Raw genomic sequence first — 18709 nt, forward strand, 5'->3', positions numbered from 1 at the left:
TGTGGTATTTTGATATATACATTTTGACTGTAAAAACACACAAATAAAAGGCAGCTTAATTTATTTGAAAGCTTAATTGCTGGAGGCGAGTTAGCTCTGTGACAAATGGTTGCCCTGTAAACAGTATTTGGGACACTTAAAAACAGAACAGAAACCAATACATGCTTCCTCTTTCCTGTTCCATTCTCAACACTCAGCCTTGCTGTCAGTAGTTATTATGCAACATCTGTTCTTGAATTTAAAAACAAAACAAATAACCCCAAAGCCAGCAACAAAACATCCCCAGCCTCAATCCCCCCATGTATTCGTAAGGAAAGTTGGTAAAATGTATGATTTTCCCCTTTTATGGTATTTTTAAAGGTCTTTAGGGTCTTTTTGGCTGGTGAATTCTGATTGTACCTTCACTTGTAAGTTAAAAAAAAAAGTAGCAAGGCCAGCTTCTCCTTGTCCTTAATATCTCTTAGTACGCTGCACTTTTTTCCCCCCTTTTTTTCTTTTTTTGCTCTTAATAGTTCAATAAGCAACTACTCATGGTAGATCAACATGGGACTTCCAATTTTGATTTTTTTCTGTATCTGACTGTGGGCTAGTTATGCCTCGTCAAACTTGTAAAAATGTTTTTGAGTAAGATCTATTTTAGCAGAAGACAAGGGAATGCAGCCTCACTTCTATTTTTGTCATGATTCTAATATAGGAAACAGCTTTCAAAGCCCCTGCCAGTTGCCCTGAACGTCTGCCTGAAAGTGCTAAACAACAGTCAATCCCAACTGTTCCAGATTTATTTATAACTGACTTCTTAGTTATCAATCAGGGCTGCAGCATCATAAGTCCTGCATTCCTGTCTGTAAGATTCACTTACAGTCGTGTTAAGCTCGGTAGGTCAAATGTGCTTGATTTACTGTGATCCCATATAGGCAGCATCTGCATAGAAGACAGAATATTATTACCAGGAGTCAAAAGGTAAAGTTTAAATGTGTATTATAATTTTTTCACAGTTTTTTGGTCTAATTTTTTTTTATAAAGAGTACTTATTTTTTAAAGTTATTATGAAATCATTGACTGAAGTTCCACAATAAAATGTCTCCACTGCTGTTTTTAATTAGAAGTTCCTTTAGACCTAAAATATAAATATCTTTTTTATTTTATTATTTTATTTTAAGCTGTTTTGATGCATTATCAGACATCTCTTGAAAAATATAGTGAAATGAAAAGAGATGTTTGAAATGATGCTTAGTGCAAGAATCAGTGACATGACTTATTCAGCTGTCAAGTACTCATGAATTCAGATGTTTTCTCCCTTCATTTTTCTAGATGTCTTCTCTTCCATGTTGCATTGCTAGTCTGTAAACTCTCTGACATTTTGAATATGAGTCTTTCAAATGGAAAATATGTCCAAAAAAAAGAATGTATGAAATTATAGAGGAGAAAATGAGTTGGGTTTTGTGTGCTAGCAATCTCCAAAGAAAACAGGAAAAATGGATTGTTGGAATGTAGTTGGGATGATGCAGAGGCTAATCTCTGTTCACACATTAATAAAGGCTGACCTTCAAGGCTTCTCCCACCTACCTGAATGTGCACCAGTGGCAGTAAAATTGAGCCCTGCTCTTTCTGAACATATGCCATCACCTCCAGACAGACTTTAGTTTCCTTTTGATGGATAGCCTTTTCCATTACTCCTCTGTGTATGCAGGGCAGTGTCTGGACTTACAACAAAGTTCAGTATTTTTTGTCTGTTTGCTTTGATAAGCATTCACTTAGAGGTTTGAAGCAGACAACATCAGTAAGTTGATGCCGTGGGTCAGCATAGTCAGTGAAGTTTTATGCTGGAACTGTTTCACATCATGGTTTTCTGTCTTCATAGTTACATCCAGGTGATGTAACATCCTCTACAGTCCTGAGTGAATCAGTACAAACTTCCAGTATCTACTTATTGGTTTAGTTTATTGGATTTGGGAATGTTTACTGTGTTGATGCAACGTATGAATTCTCTGTAGTCACTCTGTATTAGGAGCACTCTGATATTCTTAGGGCTAGGAAGAAAAGGCTGCAGGGACCATTAGCCTTGGCTAATCTGATCAAGCATGAAATCTAAAAGATTAAAATGTTGCTTACAGTCTAGTGACCTCCACCACCACCCACCAGCTCCCCTGAGGGCTTTATCTGGTTAGTTTAGTGAGCAAGTCAGGCCATAGATGTGTAGTCAGTTCCAGCAAGCCTTATTAGCTAATTTATTAGTTGGTATGGTTGATTAGCTTAGGTGCAGTGGCATGTAAGCTATCATCAGGACTAGCTAGAGTCCAGAAACATTCCTGCAGCACTGAGCTTGAACAAAGAAGATTTTCCTAGATTTGGCATGCTGGGCAGGATGGTGTCACCACAGGTCTGCTTAGGCACACTACCTCAGATTTAGTGCTGGTCCTGATGGACATAAATGTTTGTGTGTGAAAGGTGCTGACCTGGATCCGCAGCACGGTGAGTTTCTGAAGGCTTATTTCAGTGCAGAGTCAACAGTGGCATTTTGGACCTTGGGGGATGGCAGATCAACACAGATGTGTCTGCAGCATGTTTCTCAAGCACATCGGTGCTATCTATATTATCCAGGATTTCCTGTTTTCCCAGATGTTCTACGTTTCTGTTACGCTTACTGAATCTTGCCTGGCATCACAGAATACCCCGTGAGCATGTGTTTGGGAGAGCAGTGTGGCTTTGTCAGCATTTGAATTTTGGTCATTTTAATAGCAAAGTCAAAATAATTTGATGGATCAAGCACACCTTACAGGATGCATTGATTGCCAGTGAGTTCAATATTTAGGTTGCTGAGAGAAGAGGGACTGGTGGCACCCAGCTCTTTTGTCACTGGGAGACAAAAAAGTCCACTTGTGCTCCTGGACCAGAGAAGCTGGTAACAGCTGACAATGTGTGTAACAGGTTCCTGTTTCTAATTCTGAGCATCTGTATTGTTGCCTTAACATTTCTTTTTACCCCTCCTATGCATTGTAAAGCTTAGCACCATGTTTTTATGTTTGTGTCATACATGAGGTGATTTTTAACGCTTTGCCTCTGAATAAGGCCAATTCATTCCCGTTGCCTGAGAAGTCTTTGGATTACTTCCTTTGGCATTTGGGTACGTTAGGAACGGAACTGGCAAAATTATAAATGCCACGTGTTGGTCTTGGGTAAGCAGATGCCCAGTTTGTAATGTGTTTATTTGGCTCTCACCACAGAGTTTGGGAATTAAATGTGGTTTGTGGCTAGGTATTTTTGAGTACCTATGAGACGTTGAGAAATAAAGAAATATGCATTAAAGAATACTATCAGAAGTAGTTGCACATTACCATGTCACAGTCTATTTATCTCTGGCAAAATCCAGATAATTCATGTTTTATTTAAATAGAAATTGGTGGGGTTTTCACTTACTTGCTGGTCTGCTGAGTTAAGCAACGCTTATGCTAACTACAGTATTTTTTTTCCTTTTTTTATTAAACAGATGGTGCCGACTGTTTCAAAAACACTTTCAGGGGTTTTTTTTAACCGATTGCTAGCTTTAGAACAACTCTTTAAAAACTCATTACTGCAAAAGTTTTCCTCTGTTTTTTTCCATTTAGAAAGACTAATGTTTGGATAAAGATGAGAATTAGAGTGAGAAAATAAAGCATGGCAGAGCTAGGAGATAGGATGGGTTTGGAATCAGAGGAATGCTTTGACTTTACAGTTGATTTAGATGTGTGGTGCAGTAGTCTGATCCTTTTATGTTTTCCCTGTTCTTCAGTTTGTTATTCTGTCATCTGATAAAATTAAGCACATTTGTCCCTAGTGCTCCATATGGGACACTAAGGGTGAGCAAGATGTAATGAAAAAGAAAATAGTGTAAGCCAAGTTGCACAAAGTAACATGAAGTGATTCTCATGCTTTAATTTAAAACAACTGTTGGGAACAGACAGTGTGAGCCTGTCTGATTATCTCTAAGGTACTGTTTAGATGGGAACACTGTTGTTGTAGTCTTTTGTCTTTTGATCTTGATTTCATGGATACAGACCATTTTCATGGTTAATTCCATTGCTACTGCAATGGCAATGGTAGTTTCTGCCAGAGGAACAAGAATGAACGGTTACAAGGAGAAAGTAGGGAGTTGTATTTCTAGTTTCATCAGTTGTATTTACAAGACAGTATCTGGTTTCTGGTTTGTCCGAATACAGCAATCTATTCTGCTGAAACTAAGTGCTTTGGCTTAACTGATCAAATTTGATACCATCACAATCCAGAGTGAGATGCCAAGACAATTTCTGTATTTTAAAACCTGAAGTCTGAGATCATAATATTTGTCAGGATGGAAACTGACATTCCTTATCCTTATCCACTTGTGTATTTACTGTTATGTAGGAAATGTGATTCTGTGATGTTTTTTAGATTTTGTTTGCGTATGTTCCAAAACACACACATGCAATGTCAGTTGTTTACTCATTGACATCTGTGGCCATGTATGTATTTTGTGTAATATGTAACCCTGTATCTTCCCACAGCAGAACAGCATAATCCCAAATCAGTGCAGTTCACAAAACATGTGGTAACAAAATGTGGTACATAATAATCTGCTCTTCTGTAGCTGTGTGACTAAAGGTTGGTTTTGCAGAGAATTTTCTTTGAGGTTTTTGTTGACTTTTGTTTAAGCCTCCCTTAGTAAAGCTCTTCACTTTGTTTCCTGTTTTGTTCTGTGTTTGAGGTTTGTTGGTGGTATACTGATACTAATGATTGTTAAATGTCTGTCTTTGAGACTGCTGTGCCAGTTACTGGAGTATTCAAGGAGCTTGCTTCATATAAGAGAATTTCTGTCTCTAAAATGATGCCATTTGCAATTTCTTTTTCTAGAGGTAGAGAAGAATCTGGTGAGACAAAATACAAAACTATTTTTGAGCCATCCAGGCCAAGGCAGAAAAAAACTGATTCTAAAGTAATGTTGCAGGATTATTGTCTCCCAGCTTTTATGTTGCTTTCAACGAACGCTATTTACTTTCAGAATTGCTAGGTTGCTATAGAAATTTTTTTTTATCCCTGAAGAAACCACAGTTTTTAGCAAGCATTTATTGACCCTTTTTCAATAATTTGAGCATATCTAAGTACAGAAAAAGCTTTTTGTTGCTTATCTATAGAAGTAACCAGACCACTTTTGTCAAATGGAAGTAGTTAAATGTTTGTCTTATTCTCATTAACCACTTCTAAAGCTAAGTAGATTTTACTGTGGGTTGCACACCCACAGCCACCCCCAATGATATTTTTATTAAATGTTGCCTTTTGTTTTGCAAATGGAAATACATGGACTGATCTGTAAATATTATGGGCTCCAGGAGAAAAGCAGTCCTTTAGTGGTATTGACTACTTAATATTTTGTGCTTTGCTAGTAGCTTGTGATATGTCTTGTTTTGCTAATAATTTATGAAGCACTAAATTATTCTTTCAAATCACTGAAATATGTTCAAGAGGTTGTTGGGGGTGATGGTGAAGAGACAGATTCTGTACTAGGACTGCAGCGTATTCACTGTTTCTGATGGTCATCCAAAAAATAAGCTACTCCAGCCCACCTGATCAGTTGTAATAATTTAATGCTTTAGAAGCTTATGCTCTCTTTGTAAATCTCTGCAGGCATTATATTTATAATATTATGTATTCAGTTCCTAGGATTCCTTCAATGGTACATGCAATTCTACCCCTAAAATAATGACACAGTAATCTAAAATTAGTACAAGATCATCAGAATACATACCTCATAAATTTATCAAAGATAATATCCCAAATTATACTTATGTTCTCTCAAATCAGAGGTTAGGACTGGCAATGGGAATATTATATCAGGTGCTGGATATGCTGTGGGTGCCTCTGCCCAAGGCAGAGTATCTGCCTGTCTTTGATTTCAGAAGCTTGGAGCAGCTCAGAACTGGTGTCTTGCTCAGCTGTCTCAGTGCTGTGGTGGGCAGGTTTTGTCTACTTGATACCATGCAAATTCTACCTAGTTTTGGGACCTACAATGTATATGGCTACTGATTATACTGAGATGTTATAACCAGTAATCTGTTGTATACCAGTGGAGGCTGTGTGGTTTCATTTAGTACAGTGAAAGACATAATGTTTTAGAGGATTTGGTAAGTCCAGTAATTTATTTTTTTTTTAAGGTACCATTCTTATCTCCCAGGGAAATGCATACTCTTACTCACGAGAAATGGTTTTGATTTCTTTTTTGTTTTGAGAGGAATTTGTTGTTCTGTTATAAGTAATCCAATTTTGGAAAAAATCCTTGTGTTATTAAGGAAGGCTTTTCAAGCTCTATCTTTTCCATATAGTTGTCAAAGACAAGAAACTTGAACGAACCAGAACCTGAAAACAATCCACATGTGAGTGAAAATTCAGACCAGTTATTAAGAGCACCACAGCTTATTACTTGATTGAAAGAAGCCTAGTACTGAAGCTCTGCATTCTGCCTTGAGAAATGTCTTACAGTTCACAGGACAGTTAGAATAATACAAATAAAATCAGAAAATATGTTACTGGCTTGTTCTGTGTAAATGATGTGGGATGTCTTTTTGGCTGAAGTACTTTACTTTGAATGAAGCTCTTCACAACAGTGCCAAGTATTTTGTGTATCACAGCTCTACTAAGTGCTGCTTTCTCTTTTCTTTAAAAATAAATTTTAAGAGAAACATATAATTTAAAGTGAAAACCATTTTTATTATAAAACCCAATATCAAATTTAATTTAAAATAACTGAGTTCAGCTAAAATGCAGCCTGGATTTTTGGACCTGAGCTTTCTTCCTCTGAAAATTTATTTTACTTCATGCTAATACTGTGCTTGAAATAGAAGCTGAAATCAAGCAGTCTGTTTATATTTCTTTAGAACTTTTCGATGTTAATGTTGCTTGGAGTAGAATTGAAAATTGGTTTATTTACAAGGAAGAGTAACAGGTTTTGTTCAGACTTGGAAAGTGATCTCTCTTCAGCCATCTGTTCAGAGTAAAAGCAGCAGCAGCAGACCTGACCCCCTCCAGATGATGACCAGAGCAGTCACCATTACATATTGCCCTTGAAAATCAAAATTAAAAAACCTCAATTCTGAATTTAGTTGGGGTTTTTATATTTACAGTGTAAATGCTTGGTTTTTTTCATTCTGCTGACTCAGTAAACTTCACAAAGATAGATTTTGCCTGATCAAAAATTTAATCTTTGTCATGCGATTAATTCATGTGACTATTCTTATAACTACAGTAACCAAATTGTATGTTATAGCCTTTCTTTTATGTTTTTATACCCTTTAATTCTGATTTATAGCTGCTGTAGATCATGTTGCAGTCTGAAGTCTGATGTTTGAAAATGGCTGTGACCTTTGAAAGAGGAGACAACCCTATAAATTTGCTGTTGCAATGTTTTACACTCATTTAGAAGTAAAATGCCAGATAAAGAGAGGCTTATGTTTGCCTGTAGAATATTCTTTTAGTTAAAAAAAAAACCAACCAAGTAATTTATTTAGTCTTTTCTTCTTCAGTACAGGTGGGTGGGAGTATTTTTACTACAAAGTGGGATGGTGTGTGTATGCTGCTGTTTTGGGGCTTTTTTTTACCCATAAGTGGTGAAAGGGAAGTAATGATGGCTAGAAAATCCCTTTTGTTTCTTGACGTGTTTTGGAACTGAAAGGATGTTATAAATCTTTAGCTGTATGTATTTACTACAGCACTATTGAAATGTTGTCCTTTCTGTTGAGCACTGAAGTGCAGAGGAAACATTGGGGCATCTCTCCCACTTTCCAGAAATAATGTGTGTCCAACAAACAGGGGTTCTGTGGCTGGATTGGGTTTTTTCTTCCTCTTAAGCTGAAGGTGCGGGGGGAAAACTCTGTAATATTTATGACAAAATGGAAGGTTTCTATTTTCTCTGTCATTTCTGTTATGGTCAGATCATCAGTAGTAAGGGTTAAATGTTAGTTTCAGTTCTTTTAGTGATCTCATGATGTGGGCTATGTAATGGTAAAACTGGAATTATGAAGACATGCAATTTATTTTACAGAAGCTACTGATACAGAACCTGAGTTTTCATTCAGCTCTTCCATATGATCTGCTTGCTTGCTGACTTTTCTTGTTATGTATCCTGTCTTCCATTTGACATATTTGCTTCTTTCCTATTTAGATTCAGGATTCAATTATTTTTCAGTGTAACTGAGGATATGGAGTACATACCTTTAATTAAAAACAAACAAACCCTACCCCGATACCTGTCTTTAATGTGGCATGTGGTGAATTTCTTACATATGAGACCACTCAGACTTAGCCTGGTACTCATGAAAAACACATAAAAATGTAAACATGAAGACATAGGAGACTCACTGTAAGATGCTAAACTGTTCATGTTTCTTATACACCTTTTGCTTTTTAGAGAAAGGAATCAGCTGACAGGGTCAAACACTGCCATTTAAAATTAGACTGACTAAAAGAAATTAATCTTTGCAGCCCTGACTAATACATAATTTCACTCTTCTGCAGTAGCTAAGTGAGATTACAGCCCTTTCTATTTTGAGGTTTCTTAAGTATTTAAAGCCTTTGAAGTTTTTTGAAAATGCAGTCATGTCACTGCAATGTTTAAAGGAAAGTCTGCAGTTTTGCCAACACCTCGGATTTTTATTTTTCAAAAATGAGTTTCATTTTTAATAGTCGTTTCATCTTTGGATTTAGAAATGTGTTTTATTCATGTTCAAAGCATCTTCTAATAAGATTACTAAAGTGACTTTGAGCAATGACCCTTCTCATCACATTAACTGATTTAGAAATTTGGTTCACACTGTTTCTAAATGTTCCTTTGCTGCAGGCTTTTAAAACAACTTTATTCTCTTAAGTTCTAGTAAATACAGCCAGAATTCAATTCCAAACTGTTTAAGGGCTATGGTAAAAAAAAATAAAATGAGAAAGTAAAATTTATATTTCATAAAAAATTAAGTCTGTTTAAATCTACTTTCTTGAGGCATCCATCTCAACCATCTAAAAATAAACTCAAAGACACGAGACTAGAACATTAATTTTCTTTGCCATTTTAACTCCATCTTATTTATAGCATTATGAGGTAGATATATATATATTGAAATTCTTTCGTAAGAAATCTTAGGTTGATGATAGATTCTGTTGTAATCTTGAAGCTTATAAAAACATCAGAAAAGACACTGTCTAAATGAATGAAAGAAAATGTGCTTCAAAGGTAGTTTAATTTTTTTCAAGCATAACTGGTCCTTTTGCACATGAAATCAACACATGTGACTACCCAAAAACCGTTCTGACATGCTGTGCTGCATGAAAAGAAAAAGAGAAAGTTCTCTTCATTCTAAGGACTAAGAATACCCAACTTCAGAGTTAGAAAGCTGAAAACACATGACCCTTAGGGTATGATTTCTATATCTGATTTTGTAAGTGGGCTGAGTTTTGGGAATTATGGGTTTGAGGTCAGTTACAAATAAATTCAGTAGATGATACACACGTCTGACATGGATATTCAAATACTCTTTGACCTGATATATATTTCTTCATTTCAGTTTTTTACCTTTTTTGAAAAGAGCCTGGAATCTAAGAGCCAGAAATAGGTTAATCCTTCCCTGTTGGCTATATAACATTTGCCTGCCAAAATACTGGCTTTGTCCTGGAAGATGCGGCTCATGGTTGATGTATTTGAACAGCAATTTAAATATTGGTGTTGTCAAATGCAAGAACTTAAAGAACTTTGAAATTACTTTTAGTTCACAAGTTGAGCATAAAATGGTACCTTTCAGTTATTATAATGAAATTGAACTGTTTCACAGTTTTGAATTCTTCACTCTTGATTGAAGAATCAACTTTGGACTTCGTTAAGTGAGAGATCTGCGCAGTTACTCCGTTAGTGCCTTTCTGAAATAGTCCTTTGTTCCTAAATAAGTAGAGACTGATCAGACAACCTTCGCTCTCATAACATTAATAATTAATCACTTAAACTGAAAGGAGTATAAAAATTCTGGTGTACCAAACGTCTTTCCTACCATCTCGTATGGGTTACAAAACGCAACCAGTGATTTTCTTTTACTCCACCAAACTATGCCTAACAATGGAGTTGTACAGAGAAGGTGTTACCAGGTTTAGAAGATTATAAAAAAGCCTTTTTTTATTATTATTTTAACATCTTTTCTTCATGAATGCACTGAAGTGCAGTCAGTCTTTTCTTGGTGAGCCATGACAGGCATGAAGTTGGATAGTCTGAGAAATATTTTGCTTTAGACAAGAGAATAGTCTTTTCTGATAAACTCTACCAGCTATGGCTTGCTAAATTGAATGGTGTCTATGAAGCCCATAAGTTTGTTTTCTCTCATATGCCTGATACACATAATGCACATTCTGCCCTGATAAAGTAGTTCTTTTTGATTATGTTGAGGAGGAACGGGCAGAACACGTGCGTGACGCACTGCTAGCTGCCTGTAATTTGTACCAACACGCCAGTTTTTAACATAAAAGTATGAATATCAATAGTATGAATATCAATAATCTGCTATTATAAGAAAGGCAGGAAAAACACCTTAATAAGCTTTCCATCTAGTTCTTTTGAAGAGGTCACTGAGGCCTTATTACAAATTGTACTTTCAGTAATACAGAAAGGCTCCCATCATTAGAGAAGATATGTCTATGTTGAAATAAATTGAAATAAGGATTTTTCCAGGCTAACTAGGCTGGCAAAAATACATTTGCCAGACTATAACAATTTTGTTTTGTTCCAAATGTATTTTGCATTTCAAGTGACAACCTGGTTTCAGGCTTGTGGGACACAGCGCATATGCCAGATTTTCCAGTTTGTTCTCAGCAAGGTTAAGTGAAATTAGACCAACTGGACTAAATTATCCTTTCATATGAAAATTGTGTCACTGTTTAGATGTCAGAATGGGACATGTACAAAGGAGCTTAGTTCTTGTACTTCTTTCCATAAAATAATGAATCCTGGAGCTCAAGGTTGAGGAGCTGCTTCAGAACATAGGGAAATTAATTTTCTTCTCATCCTCCCTCTGCTGTACCCTTTGAAAAGTTATAGTGACTTTTTTAACATCAAAATACGTTGTTGCCTTTTCCCAGAGAATTGCAAGGTGCAATGTTTATTGTCAGCACTACAGTGATGTATTGTACCATCAAGAGAGGAAGAGCTGGATTGTTTCTGCTCCTCCAAGAAGCTATTTATCTGTGTATATAGAATATTCAGCTGTTGTCAGGTAGCTTGCTATTTTCTGAGGCCTCAAATATCTTGCCTGTTTTACTTTGTGGAATCTGAGTCAGGATAAGTCCCTTGAGCCCTCAAACCTTTAGAATGTCTGGCAAGGTAAGAAAGGAGCACTGCTGAAGTTTGCCTGCAACGTACCACCACAGTGTGCTACCACAATTCTGCTGTAGAGTATTAAAATTTTGAGATTCATCAAATCTCTTACTTCTTGGGAAAAAACGTGTGCATTAAGTGATATGATATTATGTGTGAAGTACAGATGGGAGAATGTGCTGAAGGACACAAGACTGGGGAATCCGAAGCAACTTTCAGCATCTGCAAAATAATTCTAATTATTTGGATTAATACATTTTTGGTTTGTAGGTTGATCATCTTATTAAATCTACCTCACCTTCTGTCTTTAAACATTAATTTTTTTTTAAATATAGGTGCCCTTATAACTGACTGTTCTGAATTTTAGAAGTCAGCTGGCCATGCAGTACAGCTTTGAGGGGATTAGGCTAAGGTCTCACTGTGTGTAGCAGAAATAGGAATAGAAATAGAAACTGTAGGATGGGATATAATGCCTGAAGTAGACAGTTTTGAGAATCTCTTCAGGAAGAAATACTCTTAGAGTTTTATAAATTTATAGCCAAACTTAAGATTTAAATACAGAAAAAAGAAAATTACTTACTGTTAATTTACAGATTGGCATGCTGGTTTTAATTTAAATTTTGGCTGAAGTTATTAAAAATGGTGCTTTGCTCCTGTACAAACAAAGTTATTTAATTATTAAACTGCACATCATGTGAGATAATTCTTTGTGCAATGTCAGTTTTGGCATGGGTATTTTCCAAAATTTTTTTATACTGGAATCTGAGTTCAAAGTGCATCTCCTGCTTTAGAGTGCAGCTCTAAACAGTGGTATTGTGAGGAAGAGAGTGATTCTTCAGTAACAGCAACACCTAGAACTGCTCATGAGAAGGACCTGCACCTTTCTGAATGTAAGGTTTTTACATCCCTACGTGCTTCTGGAAAATGAGTAAAAATACCTTTAACTTCAGCAGGTATCTTTCTTGACCATATCAACCTCCACGTGATCCTAATATTATCAGAAGTTCTGTTCTTTATTTAGTTTTCATTTTGGTGTAATCTTTGTTAATATTCAGTACCAGAAGTCCTTGAATAATCGGAATAGATGTGCTGTCACCAGGTTTTGAAGTAATGCTGGACATCCTGTCATGCTAATCCAGCCTGCTTGCTCTTCTAGATTAACAGAATGAACTGCTTACCAGTGCCTTAAGCAGACCCACATGGACCCCATAGCATGCAGGGGAAGGTTTTAATCACAGAGGTCTAGAGAAATTAGGAGTATCTGTTTGGTTAATTTGGTTAATTTTAGCTGTTTTGGGAAATTATGATCATACCATTTACAGTACTCCCAAGTGGCAGTCAACTCCAGCTACCACAGATGTGACCTCTTACTATGACCCAGAAAACCCTGAACAAGCTTCCTAAGATTGTAAAGATTACACTCCAGTCTGTTGCCCAGATTTTTGCTAAATAATTAAGTCATAAGAAACACTTTCCAGTTTTCATTTTGACTTTATACTAGAGAAATCTCCAATATTTTGCTGGTTTAAGATTATAAAATTCCAAAATGGACAAAATTCTCTCTTTTAGAGTTCAAAATTTATGGTGTGGCCAGCAGATAAATCTTAAATGTTTGCATCTATTTAAATGTGTTGTAAACCATTCTTTTAAAGTATGCATAAATGTACATGTATTCTTACTTAGTTTTTTCATAGTACTGGAATGATCTACACTGCATCTTCTGTGAATTTGTCTCATGAGGCATTTATCTAAAACAGAAGGCAAGGATTGGGCTGAGGCTTAAATTGTGGTCATTTGGCTTTGGAGTCGTAATTGCCCTGTAGTCTTTTCCAAGTATCTACATTTTTGACTGGGACATTTTATAAGACTGAAAGAACTGCTAAATTAAAGATACTTTAATTTGTATGAAGTTAATTTTGTATGAAGCTGTAATTATTACATGTAATCAGAAGGGATGGAATGGAGGTAGATATAATGAGTGCATGGATGGAAATAAAATGAAGCTAAAAGTGATAGTGATTGCAAAGGGATTATTTTCATACTCTAATTAATTTTGTAAAATCTAAAACTGGAATGTTGGAGCATGTTTGTATCTTTAAGGGACTGTTTTAAGAGAAATATTTCTGCTGTAAAGGAAACAGATGTTTTTACTCAAGAATTATTTCACTTTTTGTTGGAACTGGTATCTTTAATCTACTCCAACTCTAGCTATGTGAGCTCCTTGTTTGCTAGCAAGAGTGATGATCAAACTGTTTTGTTTTCTTGGGCAAGTCAGTGTTTCTAGATGTGTTCTGGGCTATAATGATGTTAATGAAAACCTTTTTTGGCCTCTAAAAGCAAACAACTGCATAGAATTTAATATTCTTTGAGAAGTCACACAGGAGCAGGGACAGTAGGGTAAGAGGTAGTTTGGTAGATAACTTGACAGAAGAAAACACTTTTTCACTGTCTGTATAAATCAGGGTTGTGTAGTATTTATCTAAAAAGGGCATGTCAAAGAGTTTTCACTCAATACTCATAAAAAATTAGGGTAAGTCAGTACTATATTAATGGCAAATAGACTCTGTATGGCTTTGTTTGATACTTATATATGCTGTGTCATCGTGTATGTGCTCAGTTTGTGTCAAGAATCTTAGGCAGAGGAAGTCTAGCAGTCCCTGCTTAAGCTCCAACTGCCTCTGGTTGCTGAGGTTTTTTTGAAAGAGGTATTCTGTGAGACACACAAGTGGCAGATTATAACGCTCACAGCCAGCATGTTCACACGGAGTGAGAAAACTGCGTTACACTGATGGGGGAGCGAAGGAGCACTGCATGCTCCATAGGAAATCCTCTCAACCAGGCAGCTCTATTCCAGTCAGCAGCCAGTCCTTACCTGCCTTTGCTCAGGGCACAGGGTGCTGTATTAGTTGTTACTTCTGAGGTATCAGAAGCATAGGCTACTTGAGTCAAATCTTCATTCAAATTTAACAATGTGAAGTAAAATTCAGAGTTTTCTTGGCAGCTGCATTCAGAAGAGCAGAGTGCTACACACACTTAATTTTACTGGCTCATTTAAAGTCTTAAAATTCTGAATCATATGAACAATTTTAGTGGACTTCTTTCTTTTGAACTGCTTTATTTAAGTATAAATAACAACAGCGGGTCTTTACTCATTAAAAACCACAACACGTTCTTTTTCTCTCGAGTTTATTATTTCTAGGGGAGCATTTTTTCATAGTTAAGTATGTAAGCATAAAAGTCTGTTTTTCTGTTTACCTGACCATTTTCTTCTGGAATTAACCCTTTCTTCTAGAATTTATTAATTGTATATAGTAAGCAGAAATTTTGTGCCTCCATTGTAAGATAATAATCACTGATACCAGCAGATACCACTGAGAAATAGCTCCAATACAGTTGTTGGATAGTAAGAAACCCTTATTCACCAGCCTATATTCTCACTGCTCAAAATCATTAATTAATCAAATAAACATCCTCACATGCAGCAAACACTAGTCTCCATTCTGAAATCAGTACTCTATGAGGGTATGATATATTCGGTGAATTTAATTTATGAAAACAAACTAACAGCCTTAACAACTTATTTGTAATTTGTAGATCTTATCCACTTCTTGGGTTTGTTTATTAAAAAAAAACCTGCTTTATAAATGAATCTGTTATTTTTCTTTCTTGTTCCCTTGCCCTTTCCAAGGTTACGCCTTTCTGCTGTTCCAGGAAGAAAGCTCTGTACAAGCTCTGATAGATGCCTGTCTGGAAGAAGATGGGAAACTTTACCTATGTGTGTCAAGTCCCACAATCAAGGATAAACCAGTAAGTAGCTTATGCCATGACCCTTATGCTGGTTGCTAGCACGTTTGCTGTTACTCTTTTCAGTTAATAAATAAATAAAAAAATACAGTTGATTACTTGTCACTTCCTGTTTCTGCCCTTGCTGTTACGTTGAATTGACTTTCTGTATCAGCGTGACACGGCTTCAACATTTGCTTTTTTCTGATAAATACCATGTTCATTTAATTTTTATATTTGGTACTCTAGTATCTAAAAGGAGAATGCATCCTTTTAGAATGTTAGCTGTAAAACAATGGAATTGCAATTTTTTGGCTATGTTATTTGAGAGGAAAAAAAGCCTTTTGCGGTGAAGGGAAGAAGCTTAACCCTGCCAAATTAAAATCCAGAAAGCATCAAATATCCTCTGTACTTCATTGGGTTTCTTAATTATTATTTTTTTATGCATGCAATAGCTAATCAATTTATAACTTAGGCCTCATTTACCTTATAGAAACTGCAGGGTAAAATCAAGTACTGCAGACAGCTATAGCAGAATAGAAGACCTGTTTTTATTGTTCATATCTCCAACATTCTTTAATGTTAGTTTTTTTTTTTGCCTGTGGATGTATATAGATTAGATGAAAACTACAGACAAGTAAGATAAGATAAAAAACATGCTGCCTTTTAAAATCAATATTGAAAATCTTGCACAGATGAATGAACAACCCAAGATTACAGCACAGTGAGTGGGCTTGTGTGATTTCTAGAATCAAAAAAAAATGGATTGATGAACAGCTCTATCTAAATAACTTCTGAGCAGTTTTTTTTCTGTACAGTCTGAAGATTTCTTATCAACTGTGTTGCTTGTTGCTCAATAGAAGTAGGCATTCACACATTGTACAAACTCCTTTTGTATCCAAGCGCTGAAATTAATTTTATCTCCACTCCTATCAGTGCTTTAGAATTTGTAGATCACTGGATGCGATTTCAGGAAAGCCAGAAGTCCAAACTGCAACCGTAATTGTAGATAGATGGTAAAATGTTCTGAAAGACCTTTCACAGATTTCTTACTATAATGGCGATTAGGGGCAGGGGATTAATGAGGATAGGAGTTTGCAATGGTGAAATTTAACTCAATCCTGGCCTCTAGAGGTGGTAAATGAATTGTCCACCTTCTTTTGGACACTTATATAAGCAATGTTCTCACATTGTTTTGGTGCTCATGCCACCGATTTACTGTCTTCATCAAATTAAAATTTTGGTTTTAATTATAGAAGGATTTGGCAGTTTCTTAATTAAGTGGCCAAGTTCCTCAACTAAAAACAGTCCTTAATACAGGTGCAAATTCGACCTTGGAACCTAAGTGACAGTGACTTTGTGATGGATGGGTCTCAGCCTTTGGATCCAAGAAAAACAATCTTTGTTGGAGGAGTTCCACGGCCCCTCCGAGCTGGTGAGTAGAAGGAGAATGTAGGCATGTAGTAGGGGGGTCCAGATTAAGTAGAAAAAATGTGTAAAAGAGCAGAAGATATACCATGTCTTTTCCACAGATCACAGCTTGGTTTGTAAGTCAAGGGGTCTCTTCCTGTCTGCAGAATACAAACCGTGAACATTTTTTACCTTTTAAGTAGGTTACTAATGAGGATTGCCAGTAGAAACAGTTTTCCCCATCTTTGCATAATACCTAGAACTAGTCTGATTTTTTTGTAATGTAGACCATCTTAATCCTAACCCTGCATTTGTTTGCTGAGATGAAGACAATTTCCCCTTTCCTTTGACTAGAAGACAGACTTCTCCCAGACTCTTTCCAAACCAATTCCAACGTCAACTCTTTCCCATTTATTCAACCCTTACCCTAATTTTTTCATGGAGCTATGGACAAGGCCTCTCAGCTATTGTCCTGAGAAAAATTTCTCCCAACCAAGTCTCTTGGTGGCCCCACACTGAAGATCAATTTCCAGACTCTTTCCTAATGTAGTTTTTTTCCCTCTGTTTCTTTTTCTTCACCCTTAACTCTTTTTCTTCACTTTTATTTGCAGAGCCATAGACAAGACTCCTTAGCCTTTGGCCAGAGGAAAGATTTATCCCAGCTCAGATCTCCTGGCAGCCCCCATTTTGTTTTGAAGGCCCCTTTCAGCACCACTCCCAACTGTAGCTCGACACTCGTTTCTTTCTTCCTAACCCTTACGTTTCTGGTGAGCCAATGACAAAGTCATGAAACAAGTCAAGACATTTCTCCTGGCTAGATCTTTTGGCAGCCCTCACTTCTGTTTAGTAGTCCCTCTCCATGCTCACTCCAAGGCAGCTGCATGGTTTCTCTTTTTCACCCGCTCAATCCTAATCCTCATTTTCCAGGACTGTAGTAGACAAGACCTCTTAGTCACTGTCTGGAAGAAAGACTTCTGAATCAGGTTTCCTTGTAGCCCTCACTTTCCTTTGGCAGCCACTTTCCAGCCCACTAGAATTTAAGCTCCTCACTTTACCTTTTGCCTAATCCTAAATCTTTAGGGAAGCTGTACACAAGGTCCCCCAGCCACTGCAGACAGTAAGATTTCTCCTAGTCCAGGTTTCTTGGCAGCTTTCACTTCCCTCTGCATCTTAAAATAAGGCAGAGTTGTAAGATGGTAATTATGTAAATAGTAACAATTAAACATTACCTCATTTCTAATGATAGCCTTTATAAAACTATATGTCAGTTGGCCTGTCATAGATCACATTTGAAATGCATTACATTTGAAAACTAATGCCTTTAAATAGTTAACTTCTCCAAAGCAGCCAAACAGTTTCCAGTTTTTCTCATTTGCAGCTTTAAAGATCTGGTACAGAAGTTTTTCCTAAGATATCTGAGCACTGCATGGTCTCCTTGCCCTGGAATCCTGTGTATTCTTTGTCCATTGGCAAGAGTAACTTAGTGGAACTACTGTTGTAAATGTCTTTAAGTGTTCCTGATGTTTATTCTGTACTGTCATTTTCTGAGATCACTACCCACATGATGATTCCAAATCATTAGAAAGCAGAAGAATCTACTAGTGACTACATTATGCTGATAGCTTTTCCTTACTGTTTGGAGCAAGAGTATTACCTGGTTTGGTAGAATGAGTCACATACAAACTTATATAAACACAGATACCTACTCAATTTAAAATTGTCTCTATTCTATGTATAATTTACTAGTCAGAATTTTGTGAGAACTACAAGGATTTAAATATTTAGGGTGGTTTTTTTTCATTTTATTTTGCGTAGCTAAGTTGTAACTCACTATAGAAAGTGTTTTCACACATTAGCACTAGAAGATGGCTGACTTGGCAGGGCCTGTACAGGTCCCAGTGTTTTGTGTTGTCCATCTGACAAATTTCTTTGCCTGTGAGCTTTTACAGACAGAGAACTTGGCTCAGTGACCATACGTCCTTGCACAGTTCACATGCCTTTCTCTGCTTTCTTCAGCCTCTCTTTCTCTTCCTTCAGTTCTTTCCCTTAACTTTCCTTCTGTATGTTTCCTCAGCCATGCACTCAACCTGTCTTATTTTATGAATGATATTTCTGACTTCTTTACAGTTATTCTTAGTATCAGAAAAAGCAACAAACCATTTTAAAAGA

The 18709-nt window shown here is 36.4% G+C and overlaps 1 protein-coding gene across 14 annotated transcripts in view; it reads left to right on the forward strand.

Moving 5' to 3' along the window:
* The window catches only part of CPEB3 (cytoplasmic polyadenylation element binding protein 3), an 86873-nt gene that overhangs the window by 58750 nt on the left and 9414 nt on the right, over nt 1-18709 (forward strand). For all 14 annotated transcript variants that reach the window (XM_064662957.1, XM_064662960.1, XM_064662946.1 and 11 more), the window contains 2 exons: nt 15036-15154; nt 16451-16565. In XM_064662957.1, coding sequence (XP_064519027.1) covers nt 15036-15154; nt 16451-16565 — 234 coding nt within the window. The remainder of the gene's footprint in view (nt 1-15035; nt 15155-16450; nt 16566-18709) is intronic.

This window comes from Pseudopipra pipra, chromosome 8, assembly GCF_036250125.1.
Source record: "Pseudopipra pipra isolate bDixPip1 chromosome 8, bDixPip1.hap1, whole genome shotgun sequence".
In the NCBI taxonomy this organism is placed as follows: domain Eukaryota; kingdom Metazoa; phylum Chordata; class Aves; order Passeriformes; family Pipridae; genus Pseudopipra; species Pseudopipra pipra.